A 19,165-nucleotide genomic window follows, 5' to 3' on the forward strand; every position below is an offset into this window, starting at 1 on the left:
GGAATTAAAAACATTAAACTATCAATTTTGCTAATATTATTGATATTGTTGCTTTTAATAATTTACAAAGTATCCAGTAACAAACGTGTCCGCATTATCCCACACAAATCAACACTCCACTTTTTTTTTTTTAAATAAAAAAAACAATTGGGGGAATTAAAAACATTAAACTATCAATTTTGTTATTATTCATATTGTTGCTTTTAAAATTTTAAAAAGTATCCAGTAACAAATGTGTCCGCATTGTCCCACACAAATCAACACTCCACTTTTTTTCTTTAAAAAAAAAAACAATTGGGGGAATTAAAAACAAACTATCAATTTTGTTAATATTATTGATATTGTTGCTTTTAATAATTGAGAGAGTATCCAGTAACAAACGTGTCCGCATTGTCCCACACAAATCAACACTCCAGCTTTTTTTTTTTTTTATAAAAAAAAACAATTTGGGGGATTAAAAACGTTAAACAACTATCAATTTTGTTAATATTATTGATATTTTTACTTTTAGTATTTTCCTTTTTTTTAGTATTGCATTTTATTTGTATGTTTTTTCAATTGCATTGGGATTTTAGTGTGAGTTTTCTTAATAAAATTGTAAAAAATAAATAAAAAGGGTAAGACATTTTTTTTTTTGCCCCAAAAAGTCGTACGTCAGCAGCCAAGAGGAAATGTAACCGGTTTTAAAAAAGTTTTTTTTTTATATATCATTTATATACCAAATAATATATTACTAGAATTGTGTTGAATCGAATCGTCACCCTAAGAATTAGAATCGGATCGAATTGTAATGTGCCCAAACATTCCCATCTGTAATAAATGTGTAATAATAAACACTGGAAGAAAATTTTAAAAAGGAACAAAATGGTAAACTAATGTTCTTTTGTTGAACAGTCAAAGTCTGGAAGATTTGACAATTTAAAAATTTTTTTTTTTTTTAAACGGTCACAGGTAAATGTTACAGCGTTGGTCTCACTTCCGCACAAGCATTCGCTGATCGCGTACGATTACCACCAGGAATGGGCGCTGCCGCAAGGAGCTTCTGAGAGCCAAAGAGTCCAAAAGTGTTCACAAAGATGGAGGGCAGTCCGAAGAAAAAGGGAATGGATGAAGACGGAAACGCTGGAGTTGTTGTATTCACGGACGAGGGGAATTTTGTCAGGGTGTACAGTACCAGTGTGAAACTTTGGGCACCCAACGACTTGATCCCATTCCTAGGGCTACGATTCCATTCAGAACCGATTGTCGATTCCAGGTGATTATTGGAATGTATTATTTGGTATTATATTTATGAGGTAACAGGTAAGAAAAGCTCCTTGTTGGTTGCATGGAAATGGCCTAAAAACGTTTTTTTTTTAAATAAATATACACATACACATTATATATATATATATATATATATATATATATATATATATATATATATATATATATATATATACATACACATATATATATACATATATATATATATATACATATATATATATATATATATACATATATATATATATATACATATATATATATACACACACACACACACACACACATCTATATATATATATATATATATATATATATATATATATATATATATATATATATATATATATATATATATATATATATATATATATAAGTAAAGTAGGGCACTATTAATGTTCCTAAACTTTTTTTTTTAAATATTTTATCTGTACATATTAGTGCGAAATGTAGTATTTATTACTTTTCTTTTTCATGAGGTTTGACTTGTGCACTGCCACAGTGTAATTCCCCCACAGTTGGACAGACAAAAGTCCATCCTCGCCAAACAGTTTGACTTCAAAGGACATCAACTGCAAAAACATTGTGCAAGTTGTGCTCATTTATTACACAAAAGTGAAGTCTGTGTCGTAGAAAAAAGCAGAAAGTGATACAAAGTTTGCTGAAAGCTAGCTGGGGGACACTTCAGAATGCCATCATATTTACAAAGTCTTGGCTATACTGTATATACACCCTGTAAATATATAACCACTGGAACTAACATGTTTGTGTACTTGACTGAAGTGTGATGTCATGGTCCCTGAGTTTTACTTCACCATTCCCAGAGTCTGGTTCCTGAAGGAGCACCACGCCTTGAATATATCACTAGAAGGAGGAGGTCACCTGTTAATAATGTGTTCATGTGTGACAAGGTGTGTATGAACACTAACTGCAGTGTGTTAATAATGTGTTCATGTGTGACAAGGTGTGTATGAACACTACCTGCAGTGTGTTAATAATGTGTTCATGTATGACAAGGTGTGTATGAACACTACCTGCAGTGTTAATGTGTTCATGTGTGACAAGGTGTGTATGAACACTACCTGCAGTGTGTTAATAATGTGTTCATGTATGAGAAGGTGTGTGTGAACACTACCTGCAGTGTGTTAATAATGTGTTCATGTATGACAAGGTGTGTATGAACACTACCTGCAGTGTGTTAATAATGTGTTCATGTGTGACAAGGCGTGTATGAACGCTACCTGCAGTGTGTTAATAATGTGTTCATGTATGACAAGGTGTGTGTGAATGCTACCTGCAGTGTGTTAATAATGTGTTCATGTATGACAAGGTGTGTGTGAATGCTACCTGCAGTGTGTTAATAATGTGTTCATGTATGACAAGGTGTGTGTGAATGCTACCTGCAGTGTGTTAATAATGTGTTCATGTATGACAAGGTGTGTGTGAATGCTACCTGCAGTGTGTTAATAATGTGTTCATGTGTGACAAGGTGTGTATGAACACTACCTGCAGTGTGTTAATAATGTGTTCATGTGTGACAAGGTGTGTATGAACACTACCTGCAGTGTGTTAATAATGTGTTCATGTATGACAAGGTGTGTGTGAATGCTACCTGCAGTGTGACGCCACACATTCATTACTGCAGTATTCTTTGTCCCAGTCTTGGCTCTCCACAGCTGGGTTGGTGCAGCCCGACCTCACACACACGCACGTGGCCGCGCCGTCGCACAACTCCGTCACCTCCATCTCGTCCTGAAAGAGTTCGGAAATGTGCTCTTTAACCCCTTGTGCCCAAAACAGGTACTGCATGTGTTCCTTAAACGATACCATCGATCAGTTTGAAGGTTAGTCGTCTGAAATTTCACCGGGCAGCTTATTAAAAGTTTCTTTTATAAACTGGAACTGGGTTTTGATTGCAACATTGTTAAAGTAGGACATCAAAATAAAGTAAACACTTTCTCCTAAGGCCTCTTTGGGCCCCGTTGACTAACATTAGAACTGCTTTTTTTTATAACTGTAATTCTGGTACATTATATTTATGCATGTTTTCATTCAAAACCAAATGAACCTCATTCTTTGTAGATTGAAGAACAACACAATATTGTGGATCTAACATAATAGTGAGAGTCCGGTCCATAGTGGATCTAACATAATAGTGAGAGTCCAGTCCATAGTGGATCTAACATAATAGTGAGAGTCCAGTCCATAGTGGATCTAACATAATAGTGAGAGTCCAGTCCATAGTGGATCTAACATAATAGTGAGAGTCCAGTCCATAGTGGATCTAACATAATAGTGAGAGTCCAGTCCATAGTGGATCTAACATAATAGTGAGAGTCCAGTCCATAGTGGATCTAACATAATAGTGAGAGTCCAGTCCATAGTGGATCCAACATAATAGTGAGAGTCCAGTCCATAGTGGATCTAACATAATAGTGAGAGTCCAGTCCGTAGTGGATCTAACATAATAGTGAGAGTCCAGTCCATAGTGGATCCAACATAATAGTGAGAGTCCAGTCCATAGTGGATCTAATATAATAGTGTGAGAGTCCAGTCCATAGTGGATCTAACATAATAGTGTGAGAGTCCAGTCCATAGTGGATCTAACATAATAGTGAGAGTCTCCAGTCCATAATGGATCTAACATAATAGTGAGAGTCCAGTCCATAGTGGATCTAACATAATAGTGTGAGAGTCCAGTCCATAGTGGATCTAACATAATAGTGTGAGAGTCCAGTCCATAGTGGATCTAACATAATAGTGAGAGTCCAGTCCATAGTGGATCTAACATAATAGTGAGAGTCAAGTCCATAGTGGATCTAACATAATAGTGTGAGAGTCCAGTCCATAGTGGATCTAACATAATAGTGAGAGTCCAGTCCATAGTGGATCTAACATAATAGTGAGAGTCCAGTCCATAGTGGATCTAACATAATAGTGAGAGTCCAGTCCATAGTGGATCTAACATAATAGTGAGAGTCCAGTCCATAGTGGATCTAACATAATAGTGAGAGTCCAGTCCATAGTGGATCTAACATAATAGTGAGAGTCCAGTCCATAGTGGATCTAACATAATAGTGAGAGTCCAGTCCATAGTGGGTCCAGCAGGAGAACAAACGTGTAAAAGCCTCGCCCACAAACCAGCCGGTCAGTTGTCATCATGACGAAACCAACAAATCTTGACTTAACTCATTAACTTGTTAGCCAGCTTGGTAGCTATGTTTATTTTCGTATGATATCAAAGACGCGGTCCCGGATGGTCCAGACCAGGGGTGTCAAACTCATTTCGCATCGTGGGCCACATACGGCCTAGGGAGATGTCAAGTGGGCCGGACCATTAAAATTATACCATACTCTGCTATAAATAACCAAAATATCATGTCTTTCCTTTGTTTTGGTGTAAAGAAGCACACGAACATTAGGAAAATATTGAAATTTAATGAACTATCCTTTTACAAAACATTTCATGAAACACCTCATATTTCCTTAGACAAATGTGCAATTTACTTTTATCATTCACAAATATGCATTGCAACTGATCCCACTGATTGTACAAAGGCACAAAACTTTAATTGGTACTGAAAAATATAGTAATGCACTTTAAGATTAAATGAGACTTTTAAAGAAAGGAATTTTTAAACCACTTACACATACGCATATAAAATCTAAATGTAATCCCTGCGTACACCTTACAAACTAAGGAGAGTGATTTTAAATGCGTAATGAAGAAAGTGTTCGCCTGTCCTGTAAATCTGTAAACTTCATACATGAAACATACATACACATACAATACATACTGAAAATGTATTGAGTTGTATGAACAGTAGAATTCCATCACACAACTTTTGTTTTGAAGCTGCTGACTAACATTAAAGGGCACATTTTTTAAATCACCACAGTAAGGATTCATCTTCACAGAGCTGTATTCTTTCAATGCAAACAGTATCTAAGGCAGCATTTTAAAGGTGTTAGTCTAGTCTGGACTTGTATTTGTTCCTGAAACTTCTCGGCTCTGGATGAAAGTTGACTGCTGTTTCCTCAGACCCGCCAGCAATTCGTTAATCTTATCTCTTCTCAGTTGTCCTTGCAAGCCGTCATATTTTTTGCTGTGATGAGTCTCGTAGTGGCGTCGAATATTATATTCCTTCAATACCGAAACTTGTTGCAAACACACCAAGCACGAAGGTTTTCCGTGCATCTCTGTAAATAAATAGGACGTGGTCCATTTTTCTTTGAAAATTCTACACTCCTTATCTACTTTTCTCCGTTTGGATAACGACATTTTGGCTAATGAGGGTGTAGCGGAGAGGTAGAGACCAAGGTATTAACAACGTCGTAACAAGCAGCAGATGGCGCATTGATACCGTCTGCTGTTTTCAGTCTGTCTCAGTGATGCGGCTTGTCTTCTACTCTGATGGAAAGAGTGCGCCCCTTAGCGGATAATCCATGAATTGCAGCGAATTTAAAATATTAATTCCATGTCTTTTATGCATTTTTTCCACTTTCAAATTATCCTGCGGGCCTGATCGAACCTCCTTGGGGGCCGGTTCCGGCCCGCGGGCCGTATGTTTGACACCCCTGGTCCAGACTGTCACCCTCAGATGCGGACAACCACAATGTATCCCCACCATACATCTCTTCTCATCTTCCCTTTTAAAGTCCTCCCATGTTTTTTCGTTCCTATGGAATGTTATCACTGGAATGTGTGAAGTCTGGTCTTCTGTGGACACACCAGCTTTTGACCATCCTCTCAAGCCTGTCATACTTTGTGTGTGTTTCCACACAGCACTTCTTATCTCCATCCTATTAGGGAGTATAAACTATGTGTGTGATTTAGAACAGGATGTACTAGTTGTTTGTTACTTTTAGCAAATCCGGAAAATATTCCTGGACCACAACACCCCAGGTGTTATGATATTTGTGTCATAGGCAAGTACGGCCTGGGGAATGAGACCATGGCACATTTGAACCTTGCTAGCAAACACAGAAAACTGGGGTCCAAACTTGGGATTTATATAACTAAGTGATCTCCTTTGTGGTAGTTTCACTCTTTCCCCTGTAATGGGATTTATGTAACTAAGGTCTAGCTTGTTTAATTCGGATTAGTTGTACTAAGGGCGTACCTCAAGGTTCTAGTGGCCTAGTGGTTAGAGTGTCCGTGCTGAGATCGGTAGGTCGTGAGTTCAAACCCCGGCCGAGTCATACCAAAGACTATAACAATGGGACCCAAGCCGCTACTTTGGCCACGGCCGTGGAGACCAGCTGCTGGGTCTCTGCCACACCAGAGTCCGTTTGGAGAGACCGGAGGAGATGCGGATGAAGAGACAGGGCTGCGGAGCTGGCGCTGATCGCCGGGACGGACAAGCTTGACAGTGTCTTGGCTGAAAGAGCAGGTATCGGACACCTCGGTCTACTTAGACACATCCTCGCTCAGGGTGGAGTTGGCTCTCTTGGTTGCTTTGTTGGGTCTGCTCCTGTCTCTGGCCATGCCCCCCCACCCCAGCAGACGATGGCGTGGAGCACCACAGAGACCACCACTGTTTCCCTCTTACACACATGCTTATGTGTGCTTTGGCTATGAGGTTTTTTCTCCTTGGCCTCAGTCTGGACCGCCTCTCCAGGGGTCCAGGCTTCGACTAAATCTTTTTATCTCAACAACACCCCCCAAGTGTTTACCTGTTTCTCACCTTTTTTGTAAGGGGAAATCGACAGACCCGTCAGCGATCCTGTTCTGTCTCCCTGTAATGTTTGTCTGATCTTAAAAGGGATTGTGCCGAAAATCTTAATTTCCCCTCGAGGATTAATAAAATATTTCTGATTCTGATTTCTTCCTACACTTTGAACCCTGCGGCTTATAAAACGGTGCGGATATTTTTCCCTTCGCAAACGGCCATAACGTTTTGTGTTCAGTAGTTTTCATTACACACAGGCAGACACACTGAAAAGGTGTGTTATTGTTTGTGCTATGGCGCCATCTTTTGGACGAGTTCGCTCACTGCGGGTGTTGCGGGTTTAAGATATCCTTCCTGTTTTAATGCCTTGAACCGGAAGCAGAACCGTCCGTAGCGTTTCTACTCGTACGGATTCTTCGTGAATCTCTCCAAGCAACGTTTGTAAGTTTTACAATATAACTAAAACAATTCTTGCTTACTAAACTGTCCGGTGTGTGATGACTTGTCATGCATATTTTTAAACGCTATCGTAATGTAATCAAGCCATTGTCGTTGGCATGAACTAATATGCTAACTCGTTTACAAATGTATGTGTTAGTATTATTAACTTACAACATTCTTTTTGTATTGTTGTAGTTTGACAAATTCCTCAGTAAATTCCCCACGACGTCACCGTGGAGTTTTTGAGTCTGTTTAGCTGAATGGTGAGCCAGCTTCCCCAGCTAGTGGGTCCATGACCATGACTTCTGTTTTGTTTGATCATCCGTTTTACTGCCATGTTACAGGCACCGTTTGGAAACAATTAAGGTAGTTAAATAAAGATTTACAAAATCTTTCTGTGCAAATAACTCATTTCACAACGTATATATCTGTGGCTTATAGTCCGGTGCAGCTAATATATGGAAAACTGGTGCGCTCTATAGCCTGGAAAATATGGTAGTTAAATATCCCTGAGCACGGTATTGGACTGTAATGTTAGAGTATCGAGTTGTCCATGAAGTCTCTTTTTCAGACTCTTCTCACTGCGGACACAAATCCACAACGGCCTCAAGTTAGGCTTGTTCCTGGTACCAACACATATCCTCAGTATTAGTCACACTGCCCTAAATCAAAGGGAGCAGATCCTCAGCACCTGGGGAGTCTTACTTAGAATGCTTTGTACGGTCTGGCTGGTATCAGCTCTGAATTATTGCACACCAGCGCTGGTTCAAAAAGAGGAGTATTCCACAAACACTTTTATGGCCAAATCCAAAAACCCTCAAGTGCTGTTGCATCGGTTTCTCTTCAGCACTGACATTGCATTTGCACCGATCCACTCTTTTGCGTCATATCTTTTATAAAGTCGGCCCGTACTATCTATCTATCTAAATAATTAATCTAGTATTTTCAAAGTTAGAGCATAAACAATCTGTTTAAGTCCTTTTCAATACAGTTTTGTGCTAAACAGGGAAGAACACCCTCTAAAGGCCTTAGTGGCCACATGCGTGGACAGCACCTTTTAGCTCTTATATCCAAAATTGTGTACACTACTGAATTGGGGTCTTGTGGCCGCTTATGTGGACACTTATACTGCAATCTGGTGGTGTCAGAAGAGTATAACATACAATGGAATTTGGAAAAAAAAAAAGTGTAAAAATAAGAATTAGCATGTCACTAAACATGAAGTACACGTTTGTGTACTTATGGACTAAGTACATCATATCAAAGGATGATTCTTAGTTTTTATTCTAATTAGGGTCCAATAAGCCCAAATAGCAAAGAGAAATAAAAAAAACATGTAAACAAACAGCTTGGGCCTTAAGAGGTTAAATTATAGTCACCTTTACACTGGTTTCACCCATTATAGGGTGATATGTTGTGGATTACAGTACTTGCTGGTAACCCAGAAGATCCTCCAAGTACCATTGCTCTGGTTGTCACTCGAGATGTCCGATAAATGCTTTAAAATGTGATATCGGAAATTATCGGTATCGGTTTCAAAAAGTAAAATGTATGACTTTTTAAAACGCTGCTGTGTACACGGACGTAGGGAGAAGTACAGAGCGCTAATAAACCTTAAAGGCACTGCCTTTGTGTGCCGGCCCAATCACATAATATCTCCGGCTTTTCACACACACACACACACAAGTGAATGCAAGGCATACTTGGTCAACAGCCATACAGGTCACACTGAGGGTGTCCGTATAAACAACTTTAACACTGTAACAAATATGCGCCACACTGTGAACCCACACCAAACAAGAATGACAAACACATTTCGGGAGAACATCCGCACCGTAACACAACAAACACAACAGAACAAATACCCAGAACCCCTTGCAGCACTAACTCTTCCGGGACGCTACAATATACACCCCCACCCCCGCTACCTCCTAACACTCCCCGCCCACCTCAACCTCCTTATGTCCCAAATTCCAAGCTGCTGTTTTGAGGCATGTTAAAAAAAATAATGCACTTTGTGACTTCAATATTAAATATGGCAGTGCCATGTTGGCATTTTTTTCCCATAACTTGAGTTGATTTATTTGGGAAAACCTTGTTACATTGTTTAATGCATCCAGCGGGACATCACAACAAAATTAGGCATAATAATGTGTTAATTCCATGACTGTATATATTGGTATCGGTTGATATCGGAATCGGTGATTAAGAGTCGGACAATATCGGAATATCGGCCATTATCGGACATCTCTAGTGAATAGTCATGAAAATAAAGACAACGCATTGAATGAGGAGAAGGTGTGTCCAAACTTCTGGCCTGTACTGTATGGACTTAGAAAGAAAAATTGCCAAAAAGTCTTAACTTTGTCCGGCAAAGAAAAAAAGAATGCAATGATGGCTGCCACTAAAGTCCTGATCAGTCGTCTACACAAGAAGATGATGAAGAAGATGCAAATACGTACCTCATCTGACGGCAGCGCCTCCGAGATGACCTTCTCTCGCTGACCCGCGGACACGGCGGAATTGACCACACGCACGGTGGCCGCAGGTGCGGATGAGGACAGGGTGGAGTTCACCGTGACGGGGACGATGACGGACAGCAAGTCCTTCTTCTGGAAAGAGGCGGGGAGTATTTTTATTTTAAGCGGAGGCGGCTGGGCCACCGTGATGAACACGGGGGCGCTTCCTCCCTCGCGGGGCTTGGCCTGCAAGCGCGGCGGCGCCGGCGCCATCTGTTGGAGCGGCGGCGGCGGCGGGGCGTTCTGCATCTGCTGCAGAGGTGGCGGCAGGCGGGGCCCGCCGGCTAACAGGAGAGTGGGCTGCAGGCCGTGGACGCCGCCGGGCAGCAGCGTGACGAGCCGCGCCCCCGCCTGGAGCATGTGCTTGGGGATTATGATCTTGGTGATGGCCTGTGTCGTCGGCATGGGTTTATTTGCCCCCGTGCGGGACCGCGTCGCCATCTCCGGGACGTCCAGGATAATGTTCGAGGCGCAGATGTTGGTGATGGTGTTCTGCTCGGCCTCGTTTAGCGGCCGGACCACCTGCTGACCTACGGAGGGGACGGCCGCGGGAGTTTGGGTGACCTCGGGCGGAGGTGGCGAAGGCGACGTCTCCTCTTCGTCGGCGGGAGGCTGGTGGGAGAGAAGATGTCACGTTAACTAGAAGAGGCAAATTCCTGAAGGAATTACGTGGGAATGCTCCAATGCTGACAGATGGTACTATGAATGTAAGAATAGTTTGAATGTCGAAGAGTTTGAATTTCCAGGAAAACCGGAATTTGTTTTGGAACTTGGGAAAGTGTTAGTTTGAATGTTCACCGGACGGTGGAACGGTTGAAAAATGTGAAAGGAGTAGTCGAACTTAATGGTGAAAATAGGTTACCAAAAAAAACGGGAATTCCTGGAAATGGTTTGAATGTTGAAGAGTTTGAATTTCCAGGATAACCGGAATTTGGTTTGGAACTTGGGAAAGTGTTAGTTTGAATGTCCAGGATGAGTGGAATGTGTTGATGTTGCAATGGTTTGAATAGGTTGAAAAATGCGGGAATTGTGCAACTTGGAAAAATGTTCCATTCATTTCAATGGGAACTTCCTGGAAATTTGGGAATTTGGGGATAAGCGGGATTTTTTGGAAAATGATTGGGGGCATGAATGTCCTGAATGAGCTGAATTAGTTGGTGTTGGAATTGTTTAAATCGGTCAAGAAATGTTGAATTAGCAACAGTTTTTAATTGAGAAATTCCAGGAATTTTTCTAGTTTGGTTTTTGTCCTGAATGTGAGGAGTGTTTTGACGGTGGAACGATGGAAAAGGGTTGAAAAATGTGAAAGGAGAAGTCGAACTTAAGGGTGGAAATAGGTTACCAAAAAACGTGAATTCCTGGAAATGTGTTGAATGTGGAAAAATAGTAGTTTGAATGTCCAGGATGAGTTGAATGTGTTGAAGGTGGAATGGTTTGAATGTTGAAGAGTTTGAATTTCCAGGAAAACCGGAATTTGGTTTGGAACTTGGGAAAGTGTTAGTTTGAATGTCCAGGATGAGTGGAATGTGTTGATGTTGGAATGGTTTGAATAGGTTGAAAAATGTGGGAATTGTGCAACTTGGAAAAATGTCCCATTCATTTCAATGGGAACTTCCTGGAAATTTGGGGAAAAGCGGGATTTTTTTGAAAATGATTAGGAGCATGAATGTCCTGAATGAGCTGAATTGGTTGGTGTTTGAATTGTTTAAATCGGTCAAGAAATGTTGAATTAGTGACAGTTATTAATTGAGAAATTCCTGGAATTTCAGGAAAACTGGGGATTTTGGCAGTTCCTTAACCAACTTGTTTTTTGTCCTGAATATGAGGAGTGTTTTGACGGTGGAACGGTTGAAAAATGTGAAAGGAGTAGTCGAACTTAAGGGTGGAAATAGGTTACCAAAAAACGGGAATTCCTGTTGAATGTGCATTTGTTGAATATGGGAAAATGGTAGTTTGAATGTCCAGGATGAGTTGAATGTGGAATGGTTTGAATGCTGAAGAGTTTGAATTTCCAGGTAAACAGGAATTTGGTTTGGAACTTGGGAAAGTGTTAGTTTGAATGTCCAGGATGAGTGGAATGTGTTGATGTTGGAATGGTTTGAATAGGTTGAAAAATGTGGGAAAATCTTGATTCAACTTGGAAAAATCTCCATTCATTTTAATGGGAACTTCCTGGAAATTTTGGGAAAAGCAGGATTTTTTTAAATGATTAGGAGCATGAATGTCCTGAATTAGTTGGTGTTGGAATTGTTTAAATCTGTCAATAAATGTTGAATTAGTGACAGTTTTTAATTGAGAAATTCCTGGAATTTCAGGAATACCGGGGATTTTGGTAGTTCCTTAACCAACTTGGTTTTTGTCCTGAATGTGAGGAGTGTTTTGACGGTGGAACGCTTGAAATGGGTTGAAAAATGTGAAAGGAGTAGTCGAACTTAAGTGTAGAAATAGGTTACCAAAAAACGGGAATTCCTGGAAATTTGTTGAATGTGGAAAAATGATAGTTTGATTCTCCAGGATGATTTGAGAGTGTTGAAGGTGGAATGGTTTGAATGGGTTGAAGAATGTGGGAATAGTGGAAGTTAGAAAAATGGCCAATTCATTTTGAATGGGAAAAATGCAAAAAAATAAAAAAAAATAAAAAAAAGGAATTATGGGAAATCGGGAATTTTTTTTTTTTTAATTGTTGAAGGTGAGCACACAATTCCTGAACAGGCTGAATATTTTGAAGTTGGAACAGTTTGAAACAGATGAAAAATGTGGGAATTGTGGAACTTTGAAAAATGTCCCATTCGTTTCAATGGGAATTTCAGAAAAAAAATTGGGAATTTCGGGAAAAGCAGGAATTTTTTTCGAAATGGTAAAAAAAAATAACTTGACCGGTCTGAATGAGTTGAAATGGTGGGTGTTGAAATTTTTCAAATCGGTCGAGAAATGCTGAAGTAGTAACATGTTGATTTGAGAAATGGTATTACGGAATTCCTGGAATTTCGGGAAAACCGGGAAATTTTCCAGTTCAAAAAACAACTTTGTTTTTTGTCCTGATTGTTTTGACGGTGGAACGGTTGAAATGCGTTGAAAAATGTGAAAGGAGTAGTCGCCAGAATAAAGGGTGGAAATAGGGCTTTGGAAAAGCAGGAGTTCTGGAAAATCCTGGAATTTTTTGCAACTTAGAAAAATGATAGTTTGAATGTCCAGAATGGTGGAATGTGTTGAAGGTGGAATGGTTTGAATAGGTTGAAACATGTGGAAATGGTGAAAATTTGAAAAATGGGCAATTCATTTTGAATGGGGAAAAATGTCCCGGAAAAACCTGGAATTCTGGGATATCTGGGAATTAGTCAAGGGAAAGCCCGCAATTCCTGAACAGGCTGAACAGTTTGAGATTGGAACGCTTTGAATCGGGTGAAAAATGTGGAAGATAGAGCGTGCCAAAATCTGGACAATAATAATAATAAGTTGCAGAATAAATAGATGAATTTTGGTGTAGAAAAGCATAAGTGTGAATGTTTTAGAGCATTCACACAATAAATAAAACTTGTTAGGAGATAAAACAATCTTACCTGTGACAGCTGATTGGCTCGATAAGCTGCAAGCGCTTTTAAGTACTCCTTTTTTGCAGTGTCCGTCTTTCTTTTATACACCTGCAACCACACAGCCAGTAGATTTACTACAACTTGAACAACTACTTTTGGTAGTGCAGTATTTCTTCTTTCAGCTTTTAATTGTCAATATTTTGGAAGGTACAGTCGTGGTCAAAAGTGTACGTACACTTGTAAAGAACATCATGTCATGGCTGTCTTGAGTTTACAATCATTTCTGCAACTCTTGATAGAGTGATTGGAGCACATACTTGTTAGTCACAAAAAACATTCATGAAGTTTGCTTCTTTTATGAATTTATTATGGGTCTACTGAAAATGTGACCACATCTGCTGGGTCAAAAGTATACATACAGCAATGTTATTAACAAGACATCATGGCGGAGCCGAAGCAGAATTTCTTAACATGGAGATATTCTCACTACTTTTCTTTTGTCGAGCACAAAGAAAAGAACATTTTAGTTAAATGTAAGTTGTTTCTTGGATCAAAGATCCTATATACTGCCCAAAACAGCAATTCAAATCTGCTGAAACAGCTACAAAAGCAACATGCTTGGACGAAGCTAGTAGAGAGAGACACACTTCACCTAAGGATTTTAACGGAGGGACTGCTAGCCAGGACAGCATTGATAGAGCCATTGCAGTGTATGTGCTAGAAGACATGCAGGCTATTTCTACAGTGGAGTCACCCGCTTTCAGGCAGCTAATCAGCATGTTAGCGGGCGTCAAACGGCAAGAAAACATTTTCCAAGTACCTGGACACATTGGACAGTGAGCACATAAACATGGAAAGCGAGCTAAAGAAAACTATCCAAACTCTGCCTCTGCTCATCATTCAGCACTGAATGTACACACACTCTGTCAATTCTCTTATATACTATTTAATTCTAGACTTCTAGAGTTTGATTGTCACATCACTCTAAATGTATAGACTATAACATAAAGAGGGATCCTAGTGGGCCAGGCCAATATTTCCTTTTCTCTAAACTAAAACTGGGGAAATGCATAGAGTGTTCTGGGCTTCACTGAAGACATGATTTGATTTCACAATTCCTTGAGAGAAAAAAACGCCTGTTTAGGTGTGTGTACCATACTTGCCAACCCTCACGTTTTTAGCGGGACAACCTCCCGGCAGAGATTTTCTCCCGACAAACTCCCGGTATTCAGCCGGAGCTAGAGGCCACGCCCCCTCCAGCTCAATGCGGACTTGAGTGGGGACAGCCGTTCTCACGTCCGCTTTCCCACAATATAAATAGCTTGCCTGCCCGATGACGTCATAAGATCTACGGCTTTTAGAGAGTAGAGTGCACAACAAGGTTCTTGGTTTCTTATGTGGGTTTATTGTTAGGCAGTTTCATTAATGTCCTCCCAGCGCGGTAACAACACACAACAACAGCAGTCACGTTTAGTCTACCGTAAAGCAGTTCGTCTGCCGTAAACAGCAATGTTGTGACACTCTTAAACAGGACAATACTGCCATCTACTGGATAGCCTGCAGAACACTGAAATTCAAGTATGTCTTTTATTTATATGTATAATAAATAAAAAAAAAGTATATATAGCTAGAATTCACTGAAAGTCAAGTATTTCATACATATATATATATATATATATATATATATATATATATATATATATATATATATATATATATATATATATATATATATATATATATATGAAATACTTGATTTGGTGAATTCTAGCTGTAAATGTACTCTCCTCTTAACCACGCCCCAACCACGCCAAACACGTCCCCCGACCACATCGCCACCCCCCCCCTCCCGATATTGGAGGTCTCAAGGTTGGCAAGTATGGTGTATAGCAGTATGTGTGCTGTATATAGTGACATGACATATAATCATGTCATGTGTGCCTTCCTTGTTGTGACATGTTATTATGCTGTTTGTTACTTATGTATCTTATGTTGCAGCTATTTAAAATAGTTTTGTCAATTTGTTCTGGCCCAAAACAAATTGGCCCCTTGAAACATATCTTAGTCTTTGTGTGTTGTATGTAGAGCACATTGCTTAGCAGAGTTCAGTGATGCAAATGCATGTCAAGTTGATCAACAGATTGTATTATTCTCCAGTGCAATAACAGTACTGAAATGAAGGGTAAAAGGGCTTTAATGGGAGCCTTAAAAATAATAATAAAATAAATAAAAATACTAACTAAATAGGTACTTTTCACAGTAACGCATTACTTTTTGGTGTAAGTAACGGAGTTACTTTTGAGTTTTCAGTAACTAACCCAACACTGGTCAGGAACGACATGGAGCGAAAGCAGCCGTGTGGGTGGGTGTACTAGCTCATAAACACACACATTTAGATAAGCTATAAACAGTGTACGGCAGGGGTGTCCAAAGGGCGGCCCGGTGGCCATTTGCGGCCCGCAGGTCATTTTTTAATGGCCCCACGGCCCATTTTAAAATACGATTAAAAAAATTAAAAACCTAAAAAGTGGTATGAAAGACCAAACAGGTGAAATGTAACAAGAAAATGATGCAATGTTTACTCTAATAACACAAAGCTGCCATGCAGGCTGTTTCTTTCTTTAAAAAATAATAATAAATCAAAATCAATGTTCTTATTAATTATTGACCTATCCGAAGGCTCCAATTACGTCACATTAAATATTGCACTTTGAGATATTTTTTTGGGAAAATGTTGCATATTTTGTGTTTGCCATGTAAAAAATTTAGCTGTTTTTTTTTTTTTTTCAAAGAAGGGCCTAAAACAAACAAAAAACATAAACAACAATACAATTTATAATAGACGGATATATCTGAAGTTGATCTCGAGATTATTGTGTTAAAAGTAAACCGTAAAAAAAATTTATAATTTATTTTTTAACACTTTAATGAGTAGGAACCTTCTGGTTCCCCAATAATTTTTGTGTGATTTGTTTTTAAGCGTCATCGCTCAAAAAAAAAAAAAAGAATTAAAATCAATGGTGTTATGAGTTATTGACCTTTTTAAGGCTCCAATTATTATATAATCTGAAATATTCCACTTAAAAATTTTATTGGGTGAAAATATTGCATATTTTGTGTTTTTTCCATAAAAAAACAGGGTTTTCTTTGACAAAAAGCGCGTACGACTTAAATCTTTAAAAACGTTATATTGACAGATAGACCTAATGTTGATCTAGAGCAGGGGTCACCAAACTTTTTGAAACCAAGAGCTACTTTTTGGGTACTGATTAATGTGAAGGGCTACCAGTTTGATACACACTTAAATAAATTGCCAGAAATAGCCAATTTGCTCAATTGACCTTTAACTCTATGTTATTATTAATAATTAATGATATTTATCTTTGCGGAAACACTGATCATCTTAATGATTTCTCACAATAAATATATATATATACTGTATATAGAAACAGATAAATATCAATATGCAACACTTTATTTTTATATTTTCTCTAAGTGCACATTTTTCAAATTGAACATTTTCAAATGATCACTTCTAAGACAGTCTTGTGAAATCACAATAACCCATTTTAACTAGCTAGCCACTAACATTTTTAAAAAATCATGAATTACTTTGCACCATGTTTGTACAAATAATAACTCATGTAAAATACAAAAGTCAACTCTCAAATTTTTAAATAAATCATGTCACACTTTGAACTGGACACCAAATCTGTTATCTGTTTCTTTGTCAGTTAGAGGGAAGCCTGGCATTGCATAGGTATATGTGTTTACAAATCCTAAAATCATTTTTAAGGTTGTATTTTTTCTCTAAAATTGTCTTTCTGAAAGTTATAAGAAGCAAAGTAAAAAAATAAATGAATTTATTTAAACACGTGAAGACCAAGTCTTTAAAATATTTTCTTGGATTTTCAAATTCTATTTGAGTTTTGTCTCTCTTAGAATTAAAAATGTCGCGCAAAGCGAGACCAGCTTGCTAGTAAATAGATACAATTTTAAAAATAGAGGCAGCTCACTGGTAAGTGCTGCTATGTGAGCTATTTTTAGAACAGGCCAGCGGGCTACTCATCTGGTACTTACGGGCTACCTGGTGCCCGTGGGCACCGCGTTGGTGACCCCTGATCTAGAGATTTAAACCTTGAATAATAATAAAAATAATAATACTGAATAATGACACATTTTTAATATTTTTTTGACCAAAACCCTTTGGGGGGTTGCCTGAGTGGAGGCCTAAATGTATATTTTTTTCATACATATATTGTATTGGTTTTTAAAATAAAAAAATATCAAAATGGCCCCCGCTTGCTTTGATTTTTCAGTGTGCGGCCCTCAGTGGAAAAAGTTTGGACACCCCTGGTGTACAGAGTATATATTTATACATAAATATATATACACACACGCACACATTTCTAAAACCATGCTCAGCACGGTTTTAGAAATCTGTATTTTTTGGTGCGTAAATACAATCTGAGGTTTGGGTTCACGCAACGTTGGAATCTATGCCCACTTAAATGAGGCCCCTGGTCAATCAACTTCTCCGTGGATTAGTCCCTAGACAGACGAGACACAAATGCTGCATATGCCAGAAAGCGTGCACACCTGTTTCTGCTCCTCAGCCAGACTGTCCCACATGGACGCCACGATCTTCGACACCTCTCCAAAAGAGGCGTTCGGATTCTGGCCCTTGATGGCGGCCTGGGTGTCTCTGAAGAACAGGGCGTACGCGGAAACGGGCTTTTGGGGCTCGTTGGGGTCTTTCTTCTTCCTGCCTTTTTTCGCCGCCACTGCGAGCTGTTGTGCCGTGCCGGGGCTCCCCAGGGCCCTTTTGGCTGAGACGGAGGACTGCACAGCTGGTTGGGATGAGGACTGGGACATGGGGGAGTCTACCAGCACACTCCTCTGTGGGAGAAGAACACATCAGTTTGAGTTGCGAGACTACAGAGATGGGATCTTGAGGAGCCATTATTGTTGTTAGTTTTTTTTTTAACAAGGAAACAATCAATTAGGTACACGATAAAATGTACATCAGAATAATGTCAATTCCGGACTATAAGATGCTACTTTTTTCCTACGCTTTGAACCCCGCGGCTTACAAAATGGTGTAGCTAATTTATGGATTGTTCCAATATTTTGTATTCAATACAAGCAGAGGAATTGAAAAGGTGTGTTATTGTTTGTGCTATGGCGCCATCTTTTGGACGTGTTCGCTCACTGCGGGTTGAACAACTACATTATTTCCTTCAGTTTAGTGCTTTCAACCGCAAGTACAAGTGCCGTTCGGTCTTCCGGTCATCCATAGCGTTCTACTCGGAAGGATTCTTCATTCATCACATCAAGCAAGGTTTGTAATTTTTACAATATAACTAAAACTATTCTTACGTACTAAACCGTCCCATGTGTGATGTCTGTACGAGTGTTTTCATGCATATTTGTACATGCTATCGTAATGTAACGAAGTCAGCGTCGTTGGCATTAGCCAATATGCTAACACATTAAAGAGTATCTACATTAATATTATTAACTTACAATGGCATTCTTTTTGTATGGTTTCAGTTTCACAAATTCCTCAGTAAATTCACCAAAACGTCACCGTGGAGTTATTGAGTCAGTTTAGCTGATTGGAGAGCTAGCTTCCGCAGCTCGTGGGTCCATGATAATGACTTCTGTTTTGTTTGATCACCCAGTTTACTGCCTTGTTACAGTCACTTTTTGGAAACAATTAGTGTATGTATAT

The 19,165-nt window shown here is 39.1% G+C and overlaps 1 protein-coding gene across 1 annotated transcript in view; it reads right to left on the reverse strand.

The window, feature by feature from the left end:
- Positions 1-1,849: 1,849 nt before the first annotated feature.
- The window catches only part of LOC133665116 (TOX high mobility group box family member 4-A-like), a 36,078-nt gene continuing 18,762 nt past the window's right edge, over positions 1,850-19,165 (reverse strand). Inside the window, exons 5-9 of the mRNA XM_062070331.1 lie at positions 18,031-18,330; positions 13,459-13,539; positions 9,842-10,510; positions 2,879-3,018; positions 1,850-2,130 (exon numbers count right to left, since the gene is read on the reverse strand). Coding sequence (XP_061926315.1) covers positions 2,073-2,130; positions 2,879-3,018; positions 9,842-10,510; positions 13,459-13,539; positions 18,031-18,330 — 1,248 coding nt within the window. The 3' untranslated portion in view covers positions 1,850-2,072. The remainder of the gene's footprint in view (positions 2,131-2,878; positions 3,019-9,841; positions 10,511-13,458; positions 13,540-18,030; positions 18,331-19,165) is intronic.

Source organism: Entelurus aequoreus, linkage group LG14 (assembly GCF_033978785.1).
Source record: "Entelurus aequoreus isolate RoL-2023_Sb linkage group LG14, RoL_Eaeq_v1.1, whole genome shotgun sequence".
Taxonomy (NCBI): domain Eukaryota; kingdom Metazoa; phylum Chordata; class Actinopteri; order Syngnathiformes; family Syngnathidae; genus Entelurus; species Entelurus aequoreus.